The sequence below is a fragment of the Emys orbicularis genome, chromosome 2, assembly GCF_028017835.1.
Source record: "Emys orbicularis isolate rEmyOrb1 chromosome 2, rEmyOrb1.hap1, whole genome shotgun sequence".
Lineage (NCBI taxonomy): Eukaryota > Metazoa > Chordata > Testudines > Emydidae > Emys > Emys orbicularis.
The window spans coordinates 140,426,632-140,446,966 of record NC_088684.1 but is presented as its reverse complement, the minus strand read 5'-3'; the positions used below and the strand labels follow the sequence as shown (position 1 = coordinate 140,446,966).

The 20,335-nt window shown below is 45.6% G+C and overlaps 1 protein-coding gene across 1 annotated transcript in view; it reads right to left on the bottom strand.

Annotated features, from left to right (window-relative positions):
- CDS2 (CDP-diacylglycerol synthase 2) overlaps positions 1-20,335 on the bottom strand; it is a 47,435-nt gene that overhangs the window by 10,604 nt on the left and 16,496 nt on the right. Inside the window, exons 2-5 of the mRNA XM_065398159.1 lie at positions 11,600-11,742; positions 9,583-9,679; positions 8,278-8,375; positions 7,241-7,380 (exon numbers count right to left, since the gene is read on the bottom strand). Of these exons, the coding sequence (XP_065254231.1) occupies positions 7,241-7,380; positions 8,278-8,375; positions 9,583-9,679; positions 11,600-11,742 (478 nt within the window). The remainder of the gene's footprint in view (positions 1-7,240; positions 7,381-8,277; positions 8,376-9,582; positions 9,680-11,599; positions 11,743-20,335) is intronic.

Here is a 20,335-nt window from a genome sequence, read left to right as displayed (position 1 = left end):
TTGGATCTGTATTCACCAGGAGTTGGTGAAAGGAAGGAGGGGGGAAGGGTCAATCTCTTCTTGTTTAAGATCCAAGCAGTTTGGATCTGTATTCACCAGGGAATTGGTGAAAGGTTTCTCAAGGCTTCCCAGGGAGGGAATCCATCGAGAATGGTGGCAGCGGGACCAGAGCTAAGCTGGTAGATAAGCTTAGCAGTTTTCATGCAGGCCCCTACATTTGTACCCTAAAGTTCAAAGTAGGGATACAGCCTTGACATGGTGGCACAGCGGTGGGATCGTTTTAAACCCAAAAGCCAGTAAGAGATTTTTTTTTCCTTCTAGCTGCTTGGAGAGCAGAGCTGAAGGTAGATGCATATCTTATCTCTCCTTGCCTGAAGGCAGAGGTGTTAAGTTTTTTTTAACAAGGTCCTTTGTTAAGAGAAGGGTTCAATTAATGAGCAAACAACTGGTAAAGATAATTTACAAGCTGAATTGTGTTTTTTTTCTTTTTTACATCCTCGGAAGTAGCTAGTTAGAAACTCTCTGTTAACTCAGCAGCACTCAGCAGGAGCCTGAGCTAAATACATCCCAGTTTCAGTCAACTGCAGAGGGTGAGACCCAGCACAAGAAAACCAGGAAAATGACTACCAGTGAAGCAGCTAGCAAACTAGAACTGGCCAGACTAGAAGCAGAAGAAAATGAGAAAAAACATCAGAGACTACTTCAAATTAAAAAACTTGAACAGGAGGCCCATGAAAGAGAAGAGAAAGCCAAACAGGAGGCCCATGAAAGAGAAGAAAAAGCCAAACAGGAGGCCCATGAAAGAGAAGAAAAAGCCAAACAGGAGGCCCATGAAAGAGAAGAAAAAGCCAAACAGGAGGCCCATAAAAGAGAGATGGAGCTGAAAGAAAAAGAGATGGAACTGGAAGCAGCAAGGACTAGGCAGGGTGCATCAGACCATCCTAACAACTCCTCTCCAGGTACCACTTCCCATCCCAGGAAATTCCCCACCTACAAGGCAGGCGATGATACTGAGGCCTTCTTAGAAAATTTTGAAAGGGCCTGCCTTGGATACGACATCCCTCCAACCCAGTACATGGTAGAGCTGAGGCCGCAGCTCAGTGGACCCTTAGCAGAGGTGGCGGCTGAAATGCCTAAGGAACACATGAACAGTTATGAACTTTTTAAAAACAAGGCCAGAATCAGAATGGGGCTAACACCTGAGCATGCCCGTCGGCGGTTCAGAGCCCTAAGGTGGAAACCTGATGTGTCATTTACCCGACATGCCTACCACATTGGGAAAAATTGGGATGCCTGGATATCAGGAGCAAATGTTAAATCTACGGAAGAGTTACCCTTCCTATTGCAAATGGAGCAGTTTTTAGAGGGTGTTCCTGAGGAAATAGAAAGGTACATCCTAGATGGGAAGCCCAAAACTGTAACCGAGGCGGGGGAGATTGGAGCCAAATGGGTGGAGGTGACAGAAAAGAAAAAAGCTAGTAGCAGTTGGAGCGAATATCAGAAGGGGCAAGCCGAAACAAAACCTTATCACCGGGGACAACCCAAGGCCCCACCCACATCCCAAGGGAAACCCCAGACGCCTTCTCACCCCACCACACCAGTCTCCAGCAACCAACATCGCCCCGGTGATACCTTAGCAGGGCGATGTTTTAAATGTAATGAACTGGGGCATATAAAGGCTCACTGCCCCAAGAACCCCAACCGATTACAGTTCATTACACCCCAATCACACCAAAGAAACCCAGACCCAGATGCCTCTCTCATACCCTCGGAGCGAAGGGAAACCTTGAGAGTGGGCGGAAAGAAGGTTATCGCTTGGAGGGACACTGGGGCACAAGTGTCAACTATCCACCAATCCCTAGTGGACCCCAAACTCATCAACCCGGAGGCTACAGTGACAATTCAACCCTTCGTGTCACAGTCTGTAACCTTGCCTACAGCCAAGTTGCATGTCCAGTACAAGGGCTGGTCAGGAATGTGGACTTTTGCAGTCTATGACAATTATCCCATTCCCATGCTACTGGGGGAAGACTTGGCTAACCATGTGAAGCTAGCCAAGAGGGTGGGAATAGTCACCCGCAGCCAGGCTAAGCAAGCTTTCACCCCCATCCCTGTTCCTGAGCCATCCACCAGGACCCCGTCTGTGTTACCGGAGACCCAAACACAGGTGGTGGAACCGGATCCCCTGCCAACGACTGCAACAGCCGTAGTGGATCCAATCCCAGAGACCCAGCCAAAGCCAGTCCCAGAACCGGAACTGGCAACGCAACCAGCACCCGAACCATTGCCAGCACTGAGTCCAGCGCTTGCAACCCCGTCTACAACTCCAATGCCAGAGGGCACCAGCGAGCCTAAACTGGCGGAAGCAGCAGATAACCCTACCCAAGAGGCTCAGCCAGAGCCTGAGATACCACATAGTGCACCAGCGGGCAGCAGTTCACAGTCAATGGAAAAAACCCCAGCCCCTACATCGCTTCCAGAGGGACCAAGCCCCAGTCCACAGTCCAAGGAGGAACGGATGTCTCCAGCATCAAGGGAACAGTTCCAGGCCGAGCAGGAAGCAGATGACAGCCTTCAGAAAGCTTGGGCGGCGGCACGGAGCACCCCACCGCCTCTCAGCTCTTCTAACCGATCCCGGTTTGTTGTAGAAAAAGGACTTTTATACAAGGAGACTCTTTCTGGTGGGCACCAGGAAGACTGGCATCCTCAAAGACAGCTGGTAGTTCCCACTAAGTATCAGGTAAAACTCTTGAGCTTAGCCCATGATCATCCCAGTGGCCATTCTGGGGTGAACAGAACCAAAGACCGGTGGGGAAGTCCTTCCACTGGGAGGGAATGGGCAAGGACGTTGCTAATTATGTCCGGTCTTGTGAGGTGTGCCAACGAGTGGGAAAGCCCCAAGACCAGGTTAAAGCCCCTCTCCAGCCACTACCCATAATTGAGGTCCCATTTCAGCGAGTAGCTGTGGATATTCTGGGTCCTTTTCCAAAGAAGACACCCAGAGGAAAGCAGTACGTACTGACTTTCATGGATTTTGCTACCCGATGGCCGGAAGCTGTACCCTTAAGCAACACCAAGGCTAAAAGTGTGTGCCAGGCATTAGCAGACATTTTTGCCAGGGTAGGGTGGCCCTCCGACATACTTACAGATTCGGGAACTAATTTCCTGGCAGGGAACATGAAAAACCTGTGGAAAGCTCATGGGGTGAATCACTTGGTTGCCACCCCTCATCACCATCAAACCAATGGTCTGGTGGAGAGGTTTAATGGAACTTTGGGGGCCATGATACGTAAATTCGTAAATGAACACTCCAATGATTGGGACCTAGTGTTGCAGCAGTTGCTTTTTGCCTACAGGGCTGTACCACATCCCAGTTTAGGGTTTTCACCATTTGAACTTGTGTATGGCCGCGAGGTTAAGGGGCCATTACAGTTGGTGAAGCAGCAATGGGAGGGGTTTACGCCTTCTCCAGGAACTAACATTCTAGACTTTGTAAGCAACCTACAAAACACCCTCCGACACTCTTTAGCCCTTGCTAAAGAAAACCTAAAGGATGCTCAGGAAGAGCAAAAGGCCTGGTATGATAAACATTCCAGAGAACGGTCCTTCAAAGTAGGAGACCAAGTCATGGTCTTAAAGGCGCTCCAGGCCCATAAAATGGAAGCGTCGTGGGAAGGACCATTCACGGTCCAGGAGCGCCTAGGAGCTGTTAACTATCTCATAGCCTCCCCCACCTCCAACATAAAGCCTAAGGTATACCATGTTAATTCTCTTAAGCCCTTTTATTCTAGAGAATTAAACGTTTGCCAGTTTACAGCCCAGGAAACTGATGACGCGGAGTGGCCTGCAGGTGTCTACTATGAAGGAAAAAGGAATGGTGGCGTGGAAGAGGTGAACCTCTCCACGACCCTGGGACGTCTGCAGCGACAGCAGATAAAGGAGCTGTGCACAAGCTTTGCACCGATTTTCTCAGCCACTCCAGGACGGACCGAACGGGCATACCACTCCATTGACACAGGTAATGCTCACCCAATTAGAACCCCACCCTACCGGGAGTCACCTCATGCCCAAGCGGCTATACAAAGGGAGATCCAGGACATGCTACAGATGGGTATAATCCGCCCCTCTACCAGTGCATGGGCATCTCCAGTGGTTCTAGTTCCCAAACCAGATGGGGAAATACGCTTTTGCGTGGACTACCGTAAGCTAAATGCTGTAACTCGTCCTGACAACTATCCAATGCCACGCACAGATGAGCTATTGGAGAAATTGGGACATGCCCACTTCATCTCTACTTTAGACTTAACCAAGGGGTACTGGCAAGTACCACTAGATGAACCCGCTAAGGAAAGGTCAGCCTTCGTCACCCAGGCAGGGGTGTATGAATTCAATGTACTCCCTTTCGGGTTGCGAAATGCACCCGCCACCTTCCAAAGACTTGTAGATGGTCTCCTAGCAGGATTGGGAGAATCTGCAGTTGCCTACCTCGATGATGTGGCCATTTTTTCTGATTCATGGACAGAACACCTGGAGCACCTGAAAAAAGTCTTCGAGCGCATCCGGCAGGCAGGACTAACTGTTAAGGCTAAAAAGTGTCAAATAGGCCAAAACAGAGTGACGTACCTGGGACACCAGGTGGGTCAAGGAACTATAAATCCCCTACAGGCCAAAGTGGATGCTATCCAAAAGTGGCCGGTTCCAAAGTCAAAGAAACAGGTCCAATCCTTCTTAGGCTTGGCCGGATATTATAGGCGATTTGTACCACACTACAGCCAAATCGCCGCCCCGCTGACAGACCTAACCAGAAAGAAACAGCCAAATGCAGTTCAGTGGACTGATAAGTGTCAAAAGGCCTTTAACCAGCTTAAGGCAACACTCATGTCTGACCCTGTGCTAAGGGCCCCAGACTTTGACGAACCGTTCCTAGTAACCACAGATGTGTCCGAGCGAGGCGTGGGAGCAGTTTTAATGCAGGAAGGACCGGATCAAGAATTCCATCCTGTCGTGTTTCTCAGCAAGAAACTGTCTGAGAGGGAAAGCCACTGGTCAATCAGCGAAAAGGAATGCTACGCCATTGTGTACGCGCTGGAAAAGCTACGCCCATATGTTTGGGGACGGCGGTTCCAACTACAAACAGACCATGCTGCGCTACAGTGGCTTCATACCGCCAAGGGAAATAACAAAAAACTTCTTCGGTGGAGTTTAGCTCTCCAAGATTTTGATTTTGAAATACAACACATTTCGGGAGCTTCTAACAAAGTGGCTGATGCACTCTCCCGGGAAAGTTTCCCAGAGTTAACTGGTTAACAATTGTTTTTGGAATGAAACATATTGTTAGTTTTTATATAATCAGTAGTATGTCTAAAGGTACATGTGTTTTATTAACTCTGTTTTCTCCTAAAGCTCCAGGAAGAAATCACAGCCAGTGTGGAACCGAACGTCCAACACTATCTGTGATTTGGGGGGCGTGTCATAACTATAAAGGGAAGGGTGACAGCTCTCCTGTGTACAGTGCTATGGAATCCCTCCTAGCCAGAGACTCCAAATCCTTTTACCTGTAAAGGGTTAAGAAGCTCGGGTAACCTGGCTGACACCTGACCCCAAGGACCAATAAGGGGACAAGATACTTTCAAATCTTGGGGGGGGAAAGGCTTTTGTGTGTGTCCTTTGTTTAAGGGGTTGTTCGCTCTTGGGACTGAGAGGGACCAGACATCAATCCAGGTTCTCCCCATCTTTCTAAACAAGTCTCTCTTATTTCAAAATTGTAAGTAAAAGCCAGGCAAGGCGTCTTAGATTTACTTTGTTTTCTCAACTTGTAAATGTACCTTTTACCAGAGTGCTTATCTTGTTTGCTATACTTTGAACCTAAGACAGAGGGGATTCCTCTGAGCTCTTTAAGTTTGATTACCCTGTAAAGTTATTTTCCATACTGATTTTGCAGAGATGATTTTTACCTTTTGCTTTAATTAAAAGCCTTCTTTTTAAGAACCTGATTGATTTCTCCTTGTTTTAAGATCCAAAGGGGGTTTGGATCTGTATTCACCAGGAGTTGGTGAAAGGAAGGAGGGGGGAAGGGTCAATCTCTCCTTGTTTAAGATCCAAGCAGTTTGGATCTGTATTCACCAGGGAATTGGTGAAAGGTTTCTCAAGGCTTCCCAGGGAGGGAATCCATCGAGAATGGTGGCAGCGGGACCAGAGCTAAGCTGGTAGATAAGCTTAGCAGTTTTCATGCAGGCCCCTACATTTGTACCCTAAAGTTCAAAGTAGGGATACAGCCTTGACAGGGCGTTTTGGTCACTTACACCGCACAATTAGGCAGGCGTGGATCCAGTTCGTAACAGACGTGTCTGAACCCCAAAATAAATCTTTACAACGGCCACCGAGACATAACTCAAAGCCAACGATCGCTCCATCTGCCAGAGATGCTTCACTTCTGGCTCGTTTCATGGCAGGGGTGAGTCACATTTGGCTTAGAGGTGTGAAGGAAGCCTGGAATGAGGCTGCACGTCGCAGGTCTACAGAAAGAGGAATATTGCTCCAGGGCTCTGAGTCAGGCACCTTTCCCTACTAGCGCTGCATTCATGAAGTGTGCGCACGCCAGGACTGGAGACTAGGGGAGGCAAAACGAAAGGAGGAGAGGAAAGATCAAAAGCGAGTATCAAGTTCATTTAAACTGAGTCTCTGGAGAGAGTCAGGTATTTACACCAACACCCTACCTAAACTAGACACTGTTTGCTGGGATGGAAGGACAATCCTCAGCAAGGAAAGGAGGACGTGTCTTTCCCCCAGTAAATCAGGCAAGAAAAAGAAACTGAGGAAGCGACAATACTGCTGCTCTCAAACCCAATTATTCCCTATTTTGTAGGCTGTCTTTCACAACAAGGCCATCTTAGATACACAGTAACTGAGCACCTCACAAGCTGTCAGGTAGGCAATTGCTATTATCCCTGTTCTATTGGCGGGAAACGGAGGCATGGGGAGACTAAGTGATTTGCCCAAGGTCAAGCAGGGAACTGAACATGGATCACACAAGCCCTGGGTTGGAACTCTAACCACTGGACCATCCTTCCCCGCACTCGTATTTTGTACGTAAGACAGAGCAAATCCACTGGGGACACTGGAGTGTCCTACCTGCCCACAGAAAAAAAAAAAAAAGTTGCATTTCAAGAGGCTGATGACGTAACCTCTGCTCAAAAACAGCAACGAGACAAATTTAATTGGCGGAAACAAAGAAAATTACCTGTTAAGTAGAGGGCAAAGGAAATGAAGCGATGGTATTTGCTGAGAATTCTCAAGGGCTCCTCTCGCTGGACCAGGGTGAAAAAGTAATCCGTTACCGTCTCGCCGTAGAAAAAGTAGTTTACACACAGCAGAAAGTACCTGTGGACAGAGCAGCATTCCCTTTAATAGGAACCTACAGGGGAATGGGACATGGTTGACCAGTAGATCATTAGACTAGTACACTTAAGAGGTTATCAGCTTGCACTATCTACACTTCGTGCAGGGGGGAGGAGACGCCTGAAGGTTCACATACTGGGCAGCAGAATAATGGTGATTTTTATTTGAAAGTCTGCAGAAAATTCACTCACATTGGGGGGGTAGACAGGAGTGGACAGGAGTAGAGGGTCAAGGCCTGATTCTCACTTGCACTAAGGTGGCTCGGGCAGTGTGAAGGAACCTTACTGCACGTGTGGGGAGGGGGGGGAATAAAATCAAGCCCTCACATTTCTTCTAATCAAAACATTAGATCTTCATGTAGAAGCCACGGCTCCATTAAATGCAAATACTTGGCTGTCACCCAACCCCTGTTACGGGAACATGTCAACAGCCCTGTTCGATTTTTGTTTAGTATTATGTTACTTAGGAAGCTTTTGCCTTTAGGTGGCACTGCTTAACAGTCTTCTCCAGATTCCTAGCTACTGGAGGCAGTGCCCCCCCTCCTTCACTGTGGCACGCCATCAGACGCTGGGTGCAGCCAATACAGTTTCATCCCAATCGCACAAATACATTTCAGTAGGTAAATATCCCAGACGGCTCCCTACACCCTTAGGCCTGAGCAATGCAACTGGAACCACAAATCAAACGTTTACTCAACGCTTCGCTTAGTAACAGCATTCAACACCACCGCCCGGCACAGATCGGGAGATTCAGACCTTGCTCTCATCAGACAAGCAATGGAACCAAGTGTATAAATATTACAAAAGATGCCCAGTGGTGGCTGGCTGCACATCAATGAGGCGTCAAGTGATTCAGAAGTACTCTAGTCGCGCTGCTTACCAGCTGAGGGTCCTGAACCAGGGCAGCTCATATGAGCGATACACATTGTAGCCAATAGTGATAATCTCCTGGAAACACTTGATCTGGACACACATCACCTGAAAAACAAACATTAAGAAGCAGCATCATTCACAGATAAACTAAACCAGGACCAGATAATCTGCAATGGGATGCTAAGTGCATGTAAAAAGTGGGAGCTTTACACTGACCCTTACAGGAGCCACAAGGAGAATTCTTCTATTGTCTTTCAAGTGACCTGCCCTTCCCCCCCGCACTCCCAAAGCTGACATAAGGGGACTTTTCTCCTAGGCTGAGAAATTGTTCACTTGCTCAGCCTGCTTACAGCTAGAGCTAGCAGCTTTCCCTGCCAGGCACAACACGCTCCTAGCCCTACTCCCTTCATAGCCGTGGGTTGGCCCACTCCAAGAGCTCATAGCCTCACTTTAAGTTACGTTAGCACTTCAAACACTGGTTTTTCTATCATGAGTTCTGGGGAGACAATCCCGCCTTCACTGGCACTGACAAAAATCACTGTTCATCCCATGCACTCGAGACGACTGGCAGACTGGCACTTCAAGACCACCATGGAGGGAGAGATAGCTCAGTGGTTTGAGCATTGGCCTGCTAAACCCAGGGTTATGAGTTCAATCCTTGAGGGGGCCATTTAGAGATTTGGGGATTGGTCCCCCTTTGAGCAGGGGGTTGGACTAGATGACCTCCTGAGGTCCCTTCCAACCCGGATATTCTATGATAAGGGAACATGCCCAGCAGGGATACAGCCAGACTGTAGTTGGTACAGTCTTTACAAATGCAACGAGGCTGCCGGATGGGTTTCCCACAGCAGGGACTGGACCTGGAATCTCGAGCTAAAAGCACACACCTCTACAGCCTGAGCTGAAAATCCTGGAGCTGTATCAGCTCTAAACAGACTCAATCCCGAGATAAAGCCACGCCTCAAGCACATATTATACACACAGAGTGCTCAATGGCAGACCAACACTCAACCAGATACAGCTCTCCACCCACGCACCTGGGCTGCGATAGCAATAAAGGAAACAGGAGGATTCCACCAAGAAGGCACCAATTAAATAGTAATTGTGACGAGGAACCTTATTCCCTGCTGATCACTGAGCAGAACAGCAATTCGACCAGCTTTCGGTCGTGACCAAACAGGACCAGGTTAGCGCTAGGAACCTCGAGGCAAAAGGCTCTGTGTATCCATTCACTTTTCTCAGCCATGTAGGTCCCTGACAACCATTCTCCCATAACGGCCCATTTAACGAAGGGTTTTGAAACAGCACTTACAATCATCATTAAAACCATGGGTCCCAGGTAGATGATGATGAAGAAGAACGCAATCATTGCCAGAGTGAGGATCCCTCTGACCCACCAGTTCTTCCATCTAGATCGCAGGAAGAGAAAAGTGAACGTTAGGCAAAGGGCCTATCTAGCAGGAAAGCAGTGAGAGATGCACTTATTATCTCTTCTGCACAGCCTCCTGGTGAAAGGCAGAAGCAGGAAACGGTGGCGTATCCTTAGCTCGGGGGTGGTGAGAATGTCATGCTGTTCCATTAACCCAGCTCTGGTGCTGAGAGGAATGTGGGTAAGCTCAAGCTCACACAGCGGCCATTTGGGTAAGCTCAAGAAGGGAGCTCTATGCTGGGGGACAGCACGGAAGGCGCTGAAGATTCGTTTGGGGTGAGAAAGTGACAGATGAAGGTGGCAGGGAGTAAATAGGAATAGACAGTTACAGGGCCTTGCCTAGTCTGAATTAGTTTTGTAGGAGTATTTTGCCCATTTTACAGACTAGAAATGGAGATAAAGAGTTGCCCCAAATCACACAGGAATGGCATAACTGAGGTTCAACCTCAGGAGCCCCAACATCCAGTACCCCCTCAGTCCACTAGGCCACGCTGCAAAGAAACCTCTCAACGATAACTCTCTAAATCTGCTGAAATAAAAGGACTGTACCACAATTCTGCCAAAGAAAAGCAAGCTCAACACCAAACTCGCTCAGCCAGCCCCAAAGCTCTCTCCACAGGCTGAGAGCAGGAACAGAATACAGCAATTTTAGCCAAGCCAGTCCCTCCAGAGCAGTCAGTTACCCATGAGGTGTGTTGCTCCTGTTACCATCTATTGATGGGATAGAACATCCTGCCTACGTTGGTTAAATAGTGGTTAGTAAAAATAAAAAATAAAAATTATTTAAATCGGATTTTTTTGATAAAATGCTTTTTGAGGAAAAAACTTATCTAAAGTTAGTTTTAGATAAAATATATTATAGCTCAAAGATATCTCATCATGGAATAGGGATTATAAATTCTAATTCTATAGTATGAGACAATATATTCATGAAATGTTTAAGAAAAGTTCCAATAGTTCATGGATTAGGGACCCAATCTTATGGGGTTCCACAGGCTTCTGTATAGATTATTTAGGTTCATCTTTCTATCTACTCAATGGGACTCAGTGCTCAGTCTAGAAGATAGCATCAGAGATGCTTAGTTTTGCAGTTCTCAAATTGTGGATTTGTGTCTCCAGAGGTAACATGCTTGTTAACAGCAAAAATGTTTTTAAATAAACAAACAGAAGTGAGAAATAATAGACCTCAACTCTATTGTCCCTCTGCAAATTTGTGTACAGAGTCAATCCCTTATCTCTCTCTAAAAGTGCAAAGTTTCAAAAAGTTCAATGAATAGAAGATTGTTGGGGGCAGAATACATCTGGACAAAGAGAAGAAGTCTGGAGATAAATGTGAGAAGCGAGGGACATGTGCTTGTTTTGTTAAAATATGATATGTTTGCTGTTGAAGAAAAAAATCCAGAATACTTAACGTGGTTGTTTTAGTTAAATAAAACAATTTAAATGTCTGTCTGATGATGTTCTCCTCCTAATACAGCCTGGCAAGAACATCCTCCGAATATTAATGATTAACCTGTTGAATTGGAGATAGTTCACCTCCCAATGACTTCATGAATATCTGCTTCAATTACCTTTGGTCAATGAAATAACCAAACAATCATTCATTTTCTGATATAGTTGTAAAACTCATCTGAAAAGTTTTCAAAATAAACCACTGTTTAAAAATGTATAGTGTGTACCTTTAAAAAAACAACAACCCTATATCTATCTCGGAGTTGTGAAGAATATGTATTAAGGTTATAACAATCAACCAGAATGCACTTTTATGTAGAAATCTGTGATTAAATCAAGTCTTCCTGACTAGTGATTTAAATCAAATCCACCCTCATTAGTAAAAAGGGAAAGTGCACCAATTTGCTAGGAGCCCCAGAAGCAATGGAGAAGTTTTATTTAATGCTACCTTGAAGATAGGTTGGAGAGGGCCCTGTTTAAGACCTCAGGAGTGTCATCTGATGTAGGTGCAGGAGGGGCCCCTCCAAACTCTGATTTGCTTTCGCTGTCCGATGCGGTCTCTCCATCCAGCTTGTTTTCTGACTCAGACTCCTGCAGGACAAACACAGGCAAACAGTTGTATCAGATACCAGTGATCGTTCTTTTGATCTTAATTTAAAAATGCACTAGATCAAGTCAGTCCACCCTTACTCCACTCTTTATTTCCTCTCAGCACAGCCTGTAGCTAAAAGGAAAAGACGGCAAGATATTCTGGGCACAAACTGGCTTACTTCATTGACCCTGTTCTTGTTTGTGAGCCAAACACTTATGTGATAGAACCTATGGGGCAGAACCACCTGCAACTGAAGCCAATGGAGGTTTTACTATGGACTTCAAAGAGAAGGGGTCCTTTTTTGTATCACCAAAGGTGCTTTGTAGTTGTTCTAAAGCCTGAACGATGCACCAGGGATCACGGGTACATGGGTTTGTCAAGAGGTGTTTGGGAACCCCAGGTGGGTCTCTGAGTAAGCAGTAACTCACAGAATTCGAGTGAAAGGTCTCCAGAAAGATGGGGAAGACTTGTGCTTTTGGAGATTGTTCTCTGTACATTTCTATGCAATGGCTTAACTCACGTGCACTAAAATTAATGCCAAAGAAACCCCCAAAACGCCAAGCAGGAAAAACACAATGTCCATAAGGAAGAATGTCTCATCATTTAAACCTGACTGTCCCTTTAAGCCACCGCAGCAACCCAATATCCAGGACATGTACCCAATGCACCACCCAATCTGTATTAGTGCAACACCCAGCTAAGAGCAGAGCCCCACTAAGCTAGGTGCTGTACAAACACACAGTAAGAGCTTATCACCAAAACAGGCAAGATGGACTGGGTGGGAGGGGAAACAAAGACTAAAGGAGATTTGCACAAACGGCAGAACCAGGAACAGAATTCTGGCCGGCATTCTGACTCCCAGTCCAGCACCCTGGTCACTAGGCCACACTGCTTCTCTTCAGTCCTTTATACATCAAACAGCAGCAAAGAGAAAGATTTTGCCTTCTGCAAGTGACCGTTAGCAGCTCAGTTTAGTACGCTACATCCCTTACTGTGCAGTGTGCGCCTATAATTATGGCTAAGAATTGTGTCACGGAGGTCACAGAATCGTGACTATGAGAGACCTCCATGACATTTTCCGCTTCAGCAGGAGGCCCCTGCAGCTCCTGGCTGCCGTGAGCAGCAGGGGGGACCCCAGAGCCACAGCAGTGGTGGGTGCTGGACCCAACCTCCCTATTTTGTCAGTTATTTTAAGTAAAAGTCAGGGACAGGTCACGGCTTCCGTGACTTTTTGTTTATTGCCTGTGACCTGTCCCTGACTTCTACTAAAAAAAACACCCCATCACACATGACAAAATCTTACCCTTACCTATAACATCCACACTTCCATGTCGAGTGGCAAGTCATGCCCAAGTCTCAAGTCAGCCCCCAGAGCCCAACATGTGCTAATTTTAAACCTCCCCAATGGGAGTGTTTTCAGGAAGTGCAGAGAGGGACCTAAGTCAGCAAATGCGGTCAGCTTTGTCAAACTTAATCTCCCTGGGCTCCTGCAACATTCCAGTGCTCTGCTAGATGAGACAGTGCCTGGAGCTGGTCCAGCAGAAACTCCCTGGTAAACTAGAGGTCGGGCCAACACACATTTAAGTGTATCTGGTTTAATAAAATCCCGCAGGAACAAAAGCAAGATCCTTGTTCAGTCTCCCTGAAAGCAGGGAAGGATATTGGCCCTAAGACATCAGGTAGCAATGGTCACAAGCCAGATTCCTACAGACAAGGACAACCAGGCTGTCAGAGCAGTATTTTTAGCCACTTCCATCCGTTGCCATGGGGGGGACATACCGACACCATTTCCTGGGGTGAGTGACCTATGGAATCAGAACAAAGCCACACCCCCAAACCTCCCTGTTGTACTGTATACCACAACGAATTTGCTCAGAGCCAGTCTTGCGGGGAGGGAGGGTTTATTGTTCTTGCTTCTGGACTTTATTCCAAAATGAATAGCAAAAGCAAATAGGAACTTGAAATAAATCTGGATTTATGTGCTGAATACCCTACAGGACAGGTTTGGGGTGCATTCAGCAAAAAACAGTTCAACATTTTAAATTTGTTTTTATTTATCCTATGTTAAGTCCGCTGGCTCCTCTAGGCTTCCAGGAGTGACTGTACTACAATCAATAATCTTATATCAGATACATGCCTCCACGCAACCAATAATTCTTTGAGTCTTCAAGTACAACAGAACTTCAGAGTTATGAACACCAGAGTTATGAACTGAGCAGTCAACCACACAGCTCATTTGGAACCAGAAGTATGCAATCAGGCAGCAGCAAAGAAAAAAAAAGCAAACACAGTACAGTACTGTGTTAAATGTAAACTACTAAAAAAAGAGGGAAGTTTAAAAAAGATTTGACTTGGTAAGGAAACTGTGCTTGTTTCACTTAAATTAACATGGTTAAAAGCAGCATTTTTTTCTGCATAGTAAAGTTTCAAAGCTGTATTAAATCAATGTTCAGTTGTAAACTTTTGAAAGAACCACCAGAATGTTTTGTTCAGAATTACAAACAACCTCTGAAGTTCTACTGCATCCAAATCGTTCTAGGACATCACATGCTGTGATGTCACTAGCTAAAAAGCAGGTGGACTGAGCATGCTTTGGACATGCAGGGAAAGGATGCTAAACCTGGTCTTCTGTTGAATCCTTCCCCCACTAATTAGGCTGACCAAGTTATCCTTATTTGAGAGAAGGCTCTGGAAAGAGATTCACAGGCCAAAAAAAATCGTTTCACTGTAGCTCAAGTATAGTACCCATATGGCCTCTGGGAAAGCACTGCTTTATAACTCTACATGGCAATATTCGGGGAATTGCAAGATAACTAATCTCTGTGCCCCTTACAGCAATAGGCAGCTTTGTTCTTGTGCCAGTGATGGAAGCGCACAGATGCACTAAACCAGAAGAATGGTCTTTTCCGCATGGATACTCATGAGTCCTGAAACTTAGGATGGCACTTTGCCTACTTCACTCCAGATGGCATGTGATCTTCCCACGCTGCACCCGCTACTCTACCTAAGCGCATCAGGTTGAGATGAATACTACCAATCTAGAGAGGTCAAACATATTAACTTGTAAAAACCTTAACCCTACCGTATTTTATTTATTGTGCATTCTGCACAGCCACCTCTAACACAGAGCCTGTGCTTACAGGCTGGGCACTGAAAGACTGAACATTTTGTGGTTAAAGAAGGAGACGTGGCCCCGAAGAGCTTCAGTTTTCACCCATTTGCAAAGTGGGTGAAATAATTCTTAAGTGCTTCCGAGGGGGTGGTGAGGTTTAATGTTTGCAAAGTGCTCAGAGACGAAGAGAAAAGGCACCACAGACGTACAAAGTAACGCTTTTATGCTTTATTTTCTGGGCCTGGGTTGGGAGGAAGAGAGAGATGGGGCAGACTGGATGGCTCAGGCAATGTCATCTTCAGTCTCGAGGGTATAGGTTCAACTCCCACCCAGACTGGCGGATGGTTATTTAAAACAGGATATGAGATTGTGGTCATTCTGCATTTTCCTGTTCTCAGCATGGGAGATTTCCATAGAATTCTCCATCTGGATCTTGCCATCTATTCCCCCCCCACCCTCGCCAACAATAATCTCTGGCTGACAGCAATAAAGCAGAGTGTTCCCTCTGAGTGAGGATTAGGACAAAGTAGTCCGTGGGAAGGTATTCTGCCTGTGGACAAAGCACTTAGTCTGGAGTACCTTTCAGGAGCAATAATTTATTATACGCACACCCAGGCCTGACTTTTCAAGATGTCGATCACCCCTGGTTCTAAGATCTTACCAGACGAGAGTACAAAAAAAGGCAGCCAACAGAACCCTGAACTGAAAGGGACACTGAAGGTACATTGCTAAATTAGGAATAATTTCTGCAGTGTGTGTTGACTGTTCCATTTGATCCTGACAGGCACTGGAAGAAAAGAATTTTCCCTGCTGGGAAAGTCACCAGTCAAGCTGACAGACAACATAAATTAGGTTTTCTTTTTAAAGCCACGGTGTCAGAGCAGCACTGCTCCCATGCTAATTCCTCTCTGAAACGGAGCTGGGATTATATAGGACATTATAGTGCATAGTAACGTGGGCTAGGGTGGTAAGAGACTCAGTAATTTTCCATTATTTTTATACCTTATGTAAATTGCAACCATCCCTCAGCAAAACACTGGTTTAAAGCAGCTGACCAGGGTGCTAAATAACTTGCTGTTTAGCCGGTGAATGATGTGCTGTGGTCTGGTCTGCTTAATCCAGCTGTGGAATTGCCATGGTAACAACCTCGTGTGTTGCAATTACTTTCTTGACAGGCAGCAAACAAAGCAGACAGATCCTTAGACAGTTTGGTAAAGGATGATCATCAGATATTAATACATCTTGCATAAAACTGGTTGATCACAAGAGGCAAAACAACCTACAAGTAGCACAGATGATGTTAAATGATACAGACACAGAGGAATGACAGGTAGAAAGATATGTCCATCGATACTGGCCTGTGATTGTAAGCGTTGATTTTTAGGTGACCGAATTAAAAAAAAAATCCAGCCACATATGTCTCAGGTAATACTGATGTCATCATAAACTCAACACCTTTTGGGGGGGAGGGGGAAATCCCAAAAAGCATTTCAATTTGGACACCCTCAGAGGGCATTCTGTAAAAGTGTTGGCTTAACTTTCTTTAGTAATAAACACAGGTAATCTGCTAGAGTTTGGAATCACAAGAGATTTAAGGGAGACTAATACCCTTTGTACCATTTATGCTCTTTGCTTACTGCTTGCAAGACAGACTAACATGTAACAGGCTCATCAAAGCAATTCAAGCTGTGCAAACCCAGCACCTGAGGATTCTGTCTCGGGATCTTTTGTTTACTATCACATATTTATGTTTTAAAAGATCATGGGCCAGATCCTACTTGCTCTTCGTTCTGCAAGAAGCGTGCTGCTCTTGCAGTTGAGGCACTGTACTGGGATTCGGGAGACCTGGGTTTTCAATTCCTAGATGAGCCAGTCTTCCTGATTCTTTGTGCAAGTCATTTAATCTCACTGAGCTTCAGTTCCCGATCTGTAAAATGGGGACAATATACCTCTTGAGGTCCCTTCCAGCCCTACATTTCTGTGATTATTCTCCTCCTCTCCTGCCCTTGGTCTGGTCTCTTTAGAGTGGGAGGTACACAACCTAGTATAATGTGCTCTGAACTTAGCTAGGGACTTTAACATTTAATGCCTCATTGGCTTCACTGTAACTACTTGGGAGAGTGAGGCTTGAAGGATTTGGCCTATATGCTAAATCTGCAGCCTAAAAATACTACTTCAGCCTCCCCACTCAGGCTACATTCTCTGCATCTGTCAGATCCCTCGTTCCCCAGCTGCTCCCCTGAGAATCGCTCTGGGCTACTGATGCTCCAGGTAGCCGTCTATTCAACTCAACTAGAGCAAAATCACTCTCTGCATTCACTGGTTCCTTTACATAAGGACATAAGAACTGCAATACGGGGTCAGAGCAGCAGTCCTTCTAGCCCAGTTTCCTGTCCCCCTTCTAGCCCAGTACCCAGGCTTCATAGGCAGCGTACATAACAGGGCAGTTGGAGCGATCCCCCCCGTGTCTTCCCCTCCAACCTTCCGGTCACCAGAGGTTTAGGTTTGCGCCAAGCATGGGGTTGCGTCTGACTATCTTGGCAAATAGCCACTGATGGACCTATCCTCCGTGATACTGATCTAGTTCTTCTTTGAACCTATTTATGCTTTTGGCCTTCACAACATGCCATGGCAATGAGTTCCACAGGTTAACTGTGCATTGTATGAAAAAGTATTTCCTCTTGTTTGTATTAAACGTGGTGCTTATTTATTTCACCTGGTGACCCCTGGTTTTTGTATCGTGGGAAATAACACTTCCCTATTCACTTTTTCCACACCATTCATGATTTTATAGGCCTCTATCGTGTCTCATTGTCTTAGTTTTTTTACTACCGTTTCAACCAGTTTGCCCAGTTAGGCTCATTTGCCTGTAATTGACACGATTGCCTCTGTGAAAACGTTTCTTCAGCTGTGGAAGATCAATAAAATGGGGGTGATAACACTTTGCTCTTCCGCAAAGACGAGTTTATGATTCTAAAACATCCCCCGTGGGTGTCTTATCTCCTTTTTGTGGTTGCAGATACTGAAGCCCAGAGAAGCTAAGAGATTTGCCCCCATGTCATATAGTGAGTCGAAGTCAGGAACAATACTCAGTACCCCAGACTCCTCATCACCTTTTCCAGCAACTGACCGTATTCCTTCCTGAATATGAGCCTACACCAAGCCTCTTCCCTGCTCTTCAAACAGCTGATCACGGAGACCCAAAAAACAAAGAGCTTGTAGCAGGTTAAGCCATCTTCCAGGGAAGCCACTCAAAAATAAGTCTCCTCCCTTCGTTTTCATATTTTGAGTTCCTTCCACAAAGCCCTTTTTGAAAAGTAAAACAAAGTGTGTGGGGGTGAGGAGGGAGGGAGGGCACACAAAGAAAACATTTCTAAAATTGGAGCTGTGCAGAGAGCTCTCCCAGGAGCAAAGCCAGACAGAGCCTTTGCAGCCCGTACTATGATCCTCTGATCTCAGGCTAGTACCAGAAAACTGTTAGTCTGATCTTTTCCCAGCCATGGCGTCCCCCTGCTGCTAAACAGACACCAGTCAGGCATTTACAGAGACTGCTCTGCTCCACCTCTCACACAAGACAGATCCGGGTGCAATAGGAGCTAGCTAAGAATCCAAATAGCCCACCCTAAACCTGAAACCAAGCCTGGAAGTCCATCATTCTGGGGTAATAAGGATCATGAGCAGACGGCATCAATACATCAGTCCAGCGAAGCTGCAAGGTTCCCTCTAACTGCTCCTAAATCCAGATTTTATTCCATCAGTGATGCGTTAGCAGCAGATCTTGAACCATGTTGCACACATGATATTGCCTCACATAACACTGGGTTTCTATATGAAAAGGCTCAGTCATACAAAAATAGTTGCATGTACAGCATCAGATACCAGGAAACCTGTTTATAGTCCCTGTACTGCAAACAGTCTTCAAAAACACACCCACACACACACACACACACACACCCAACTTTTTCCCCTTAACCTTTTTTGTTTGTCAACTCTCTATTTAAGAATATAATCTGCACTATTACCAATTCTTTTATCTTTAACAGAAAAGCTAGTCATGAAAAAGTGCAACAGTTCTGGCTTTGTTTGAAATTTACACACCTCCAAAAAACCTTTACTGCTCTTTATAGGCATAATTTCAAGCCCCTGTAACAAAATGAGCCCCCAATTCCTTGCAGATGGAAGATAAAGGATGAACAAATTTGAGGACGATAAAGGGCAAGGATGTAATTGTGCCCACAAAAATAGGACTCCTTGTTTGAAACAAGTCAAGCTCTGCAAGTTTAAAAAATATTTTTGAGGGTACAGAAGGGGATGGGGAAAACACATTTGTCAGACAACGAAGGTCTGAAAGAACCACATTTAGATTTTTTTTTAAACCATTCACAGCCCAATTACGGCCACGTTACACCCATTGCCACTTATGTAAGTTATATCTACACATATTTAAGGTTCCTTTGCATGACCAGAGTGGAGAAAAAGTGGCATTCGAGTATATGGGCCATCAGGCCATTCATTGAGTCTGGGGAGAAAAAAAATGTGTCCCTTTAACTTCATTCAACATTCTAGCAAGACTACTAGAGGGGAGTATGTTATGCAGTGTTACGTTTGTATAGCAACACATGATTTACCATGACGGATTAGGTCATTGATCTAAAAAAAGCCTGGTATCCTGCCATCAGCAGAGACCAATTCCAAATTCTTTAGGGGAAGGCAAAGAGGCACCCAGCCACGAGGGCTGGCCGGAAAACAAGAATTCTGTTTCACAAAAAACAAAACAAGCGATTTCATCATTTGTTTTCATTCCACGTTCAAAAGGTTTTCGATCCAAATTTTTCATGAAAAAAGCATGAGACCCACCCCAGAAGAGTCAATAGTCCATAGGTTAGGGCACTCACCTGGGATGTAGAAAACCCTTGTACAACTGCCTGCTTTACCTGATTCAGAGCAGGGCTTTGGACATCCCAAGTGAGTGCCTTAACCTCTAGGCTATTGGTTATTCTGGAGTGAGAGTGTCTCTCTCAGCAGAAATTCCATCCTGGATCGGAGAATCATGCCCAGTGAAAACTGTCAAAACAGATACATTTCTGCAAAAAGTTTGTCTCAACAAGTTAGCATCTTCCAGTGGAAAAACATTTTGGCAAATAATTCCCCACCATCCCTACTAGCCTCCAGGAAATGTTGTGGATGGCGGGGAGAGCCGGCAGTTCAATGCAGCAATCGGGCGTTCTTACTTTCTCTTGGGGAATCACAAATAGGGATTATAAAGTTATGCGGACTTTGAAAAATTTCAGGCACATGATGTCCTCCAGCAACGAGTGCCACCGGCTGAGTCTGTTGTGTAACGACCTGTTTTCTTTTATACAAGGCCATTAGTCTGAGCGATCCCTTGTTCTCATAATACAATTCAGGTACTGATCAGTTCCAAGTTATAAAGGCTATAATATGAAGTAATTCAGTCGAATCACAGATACACAGATCCA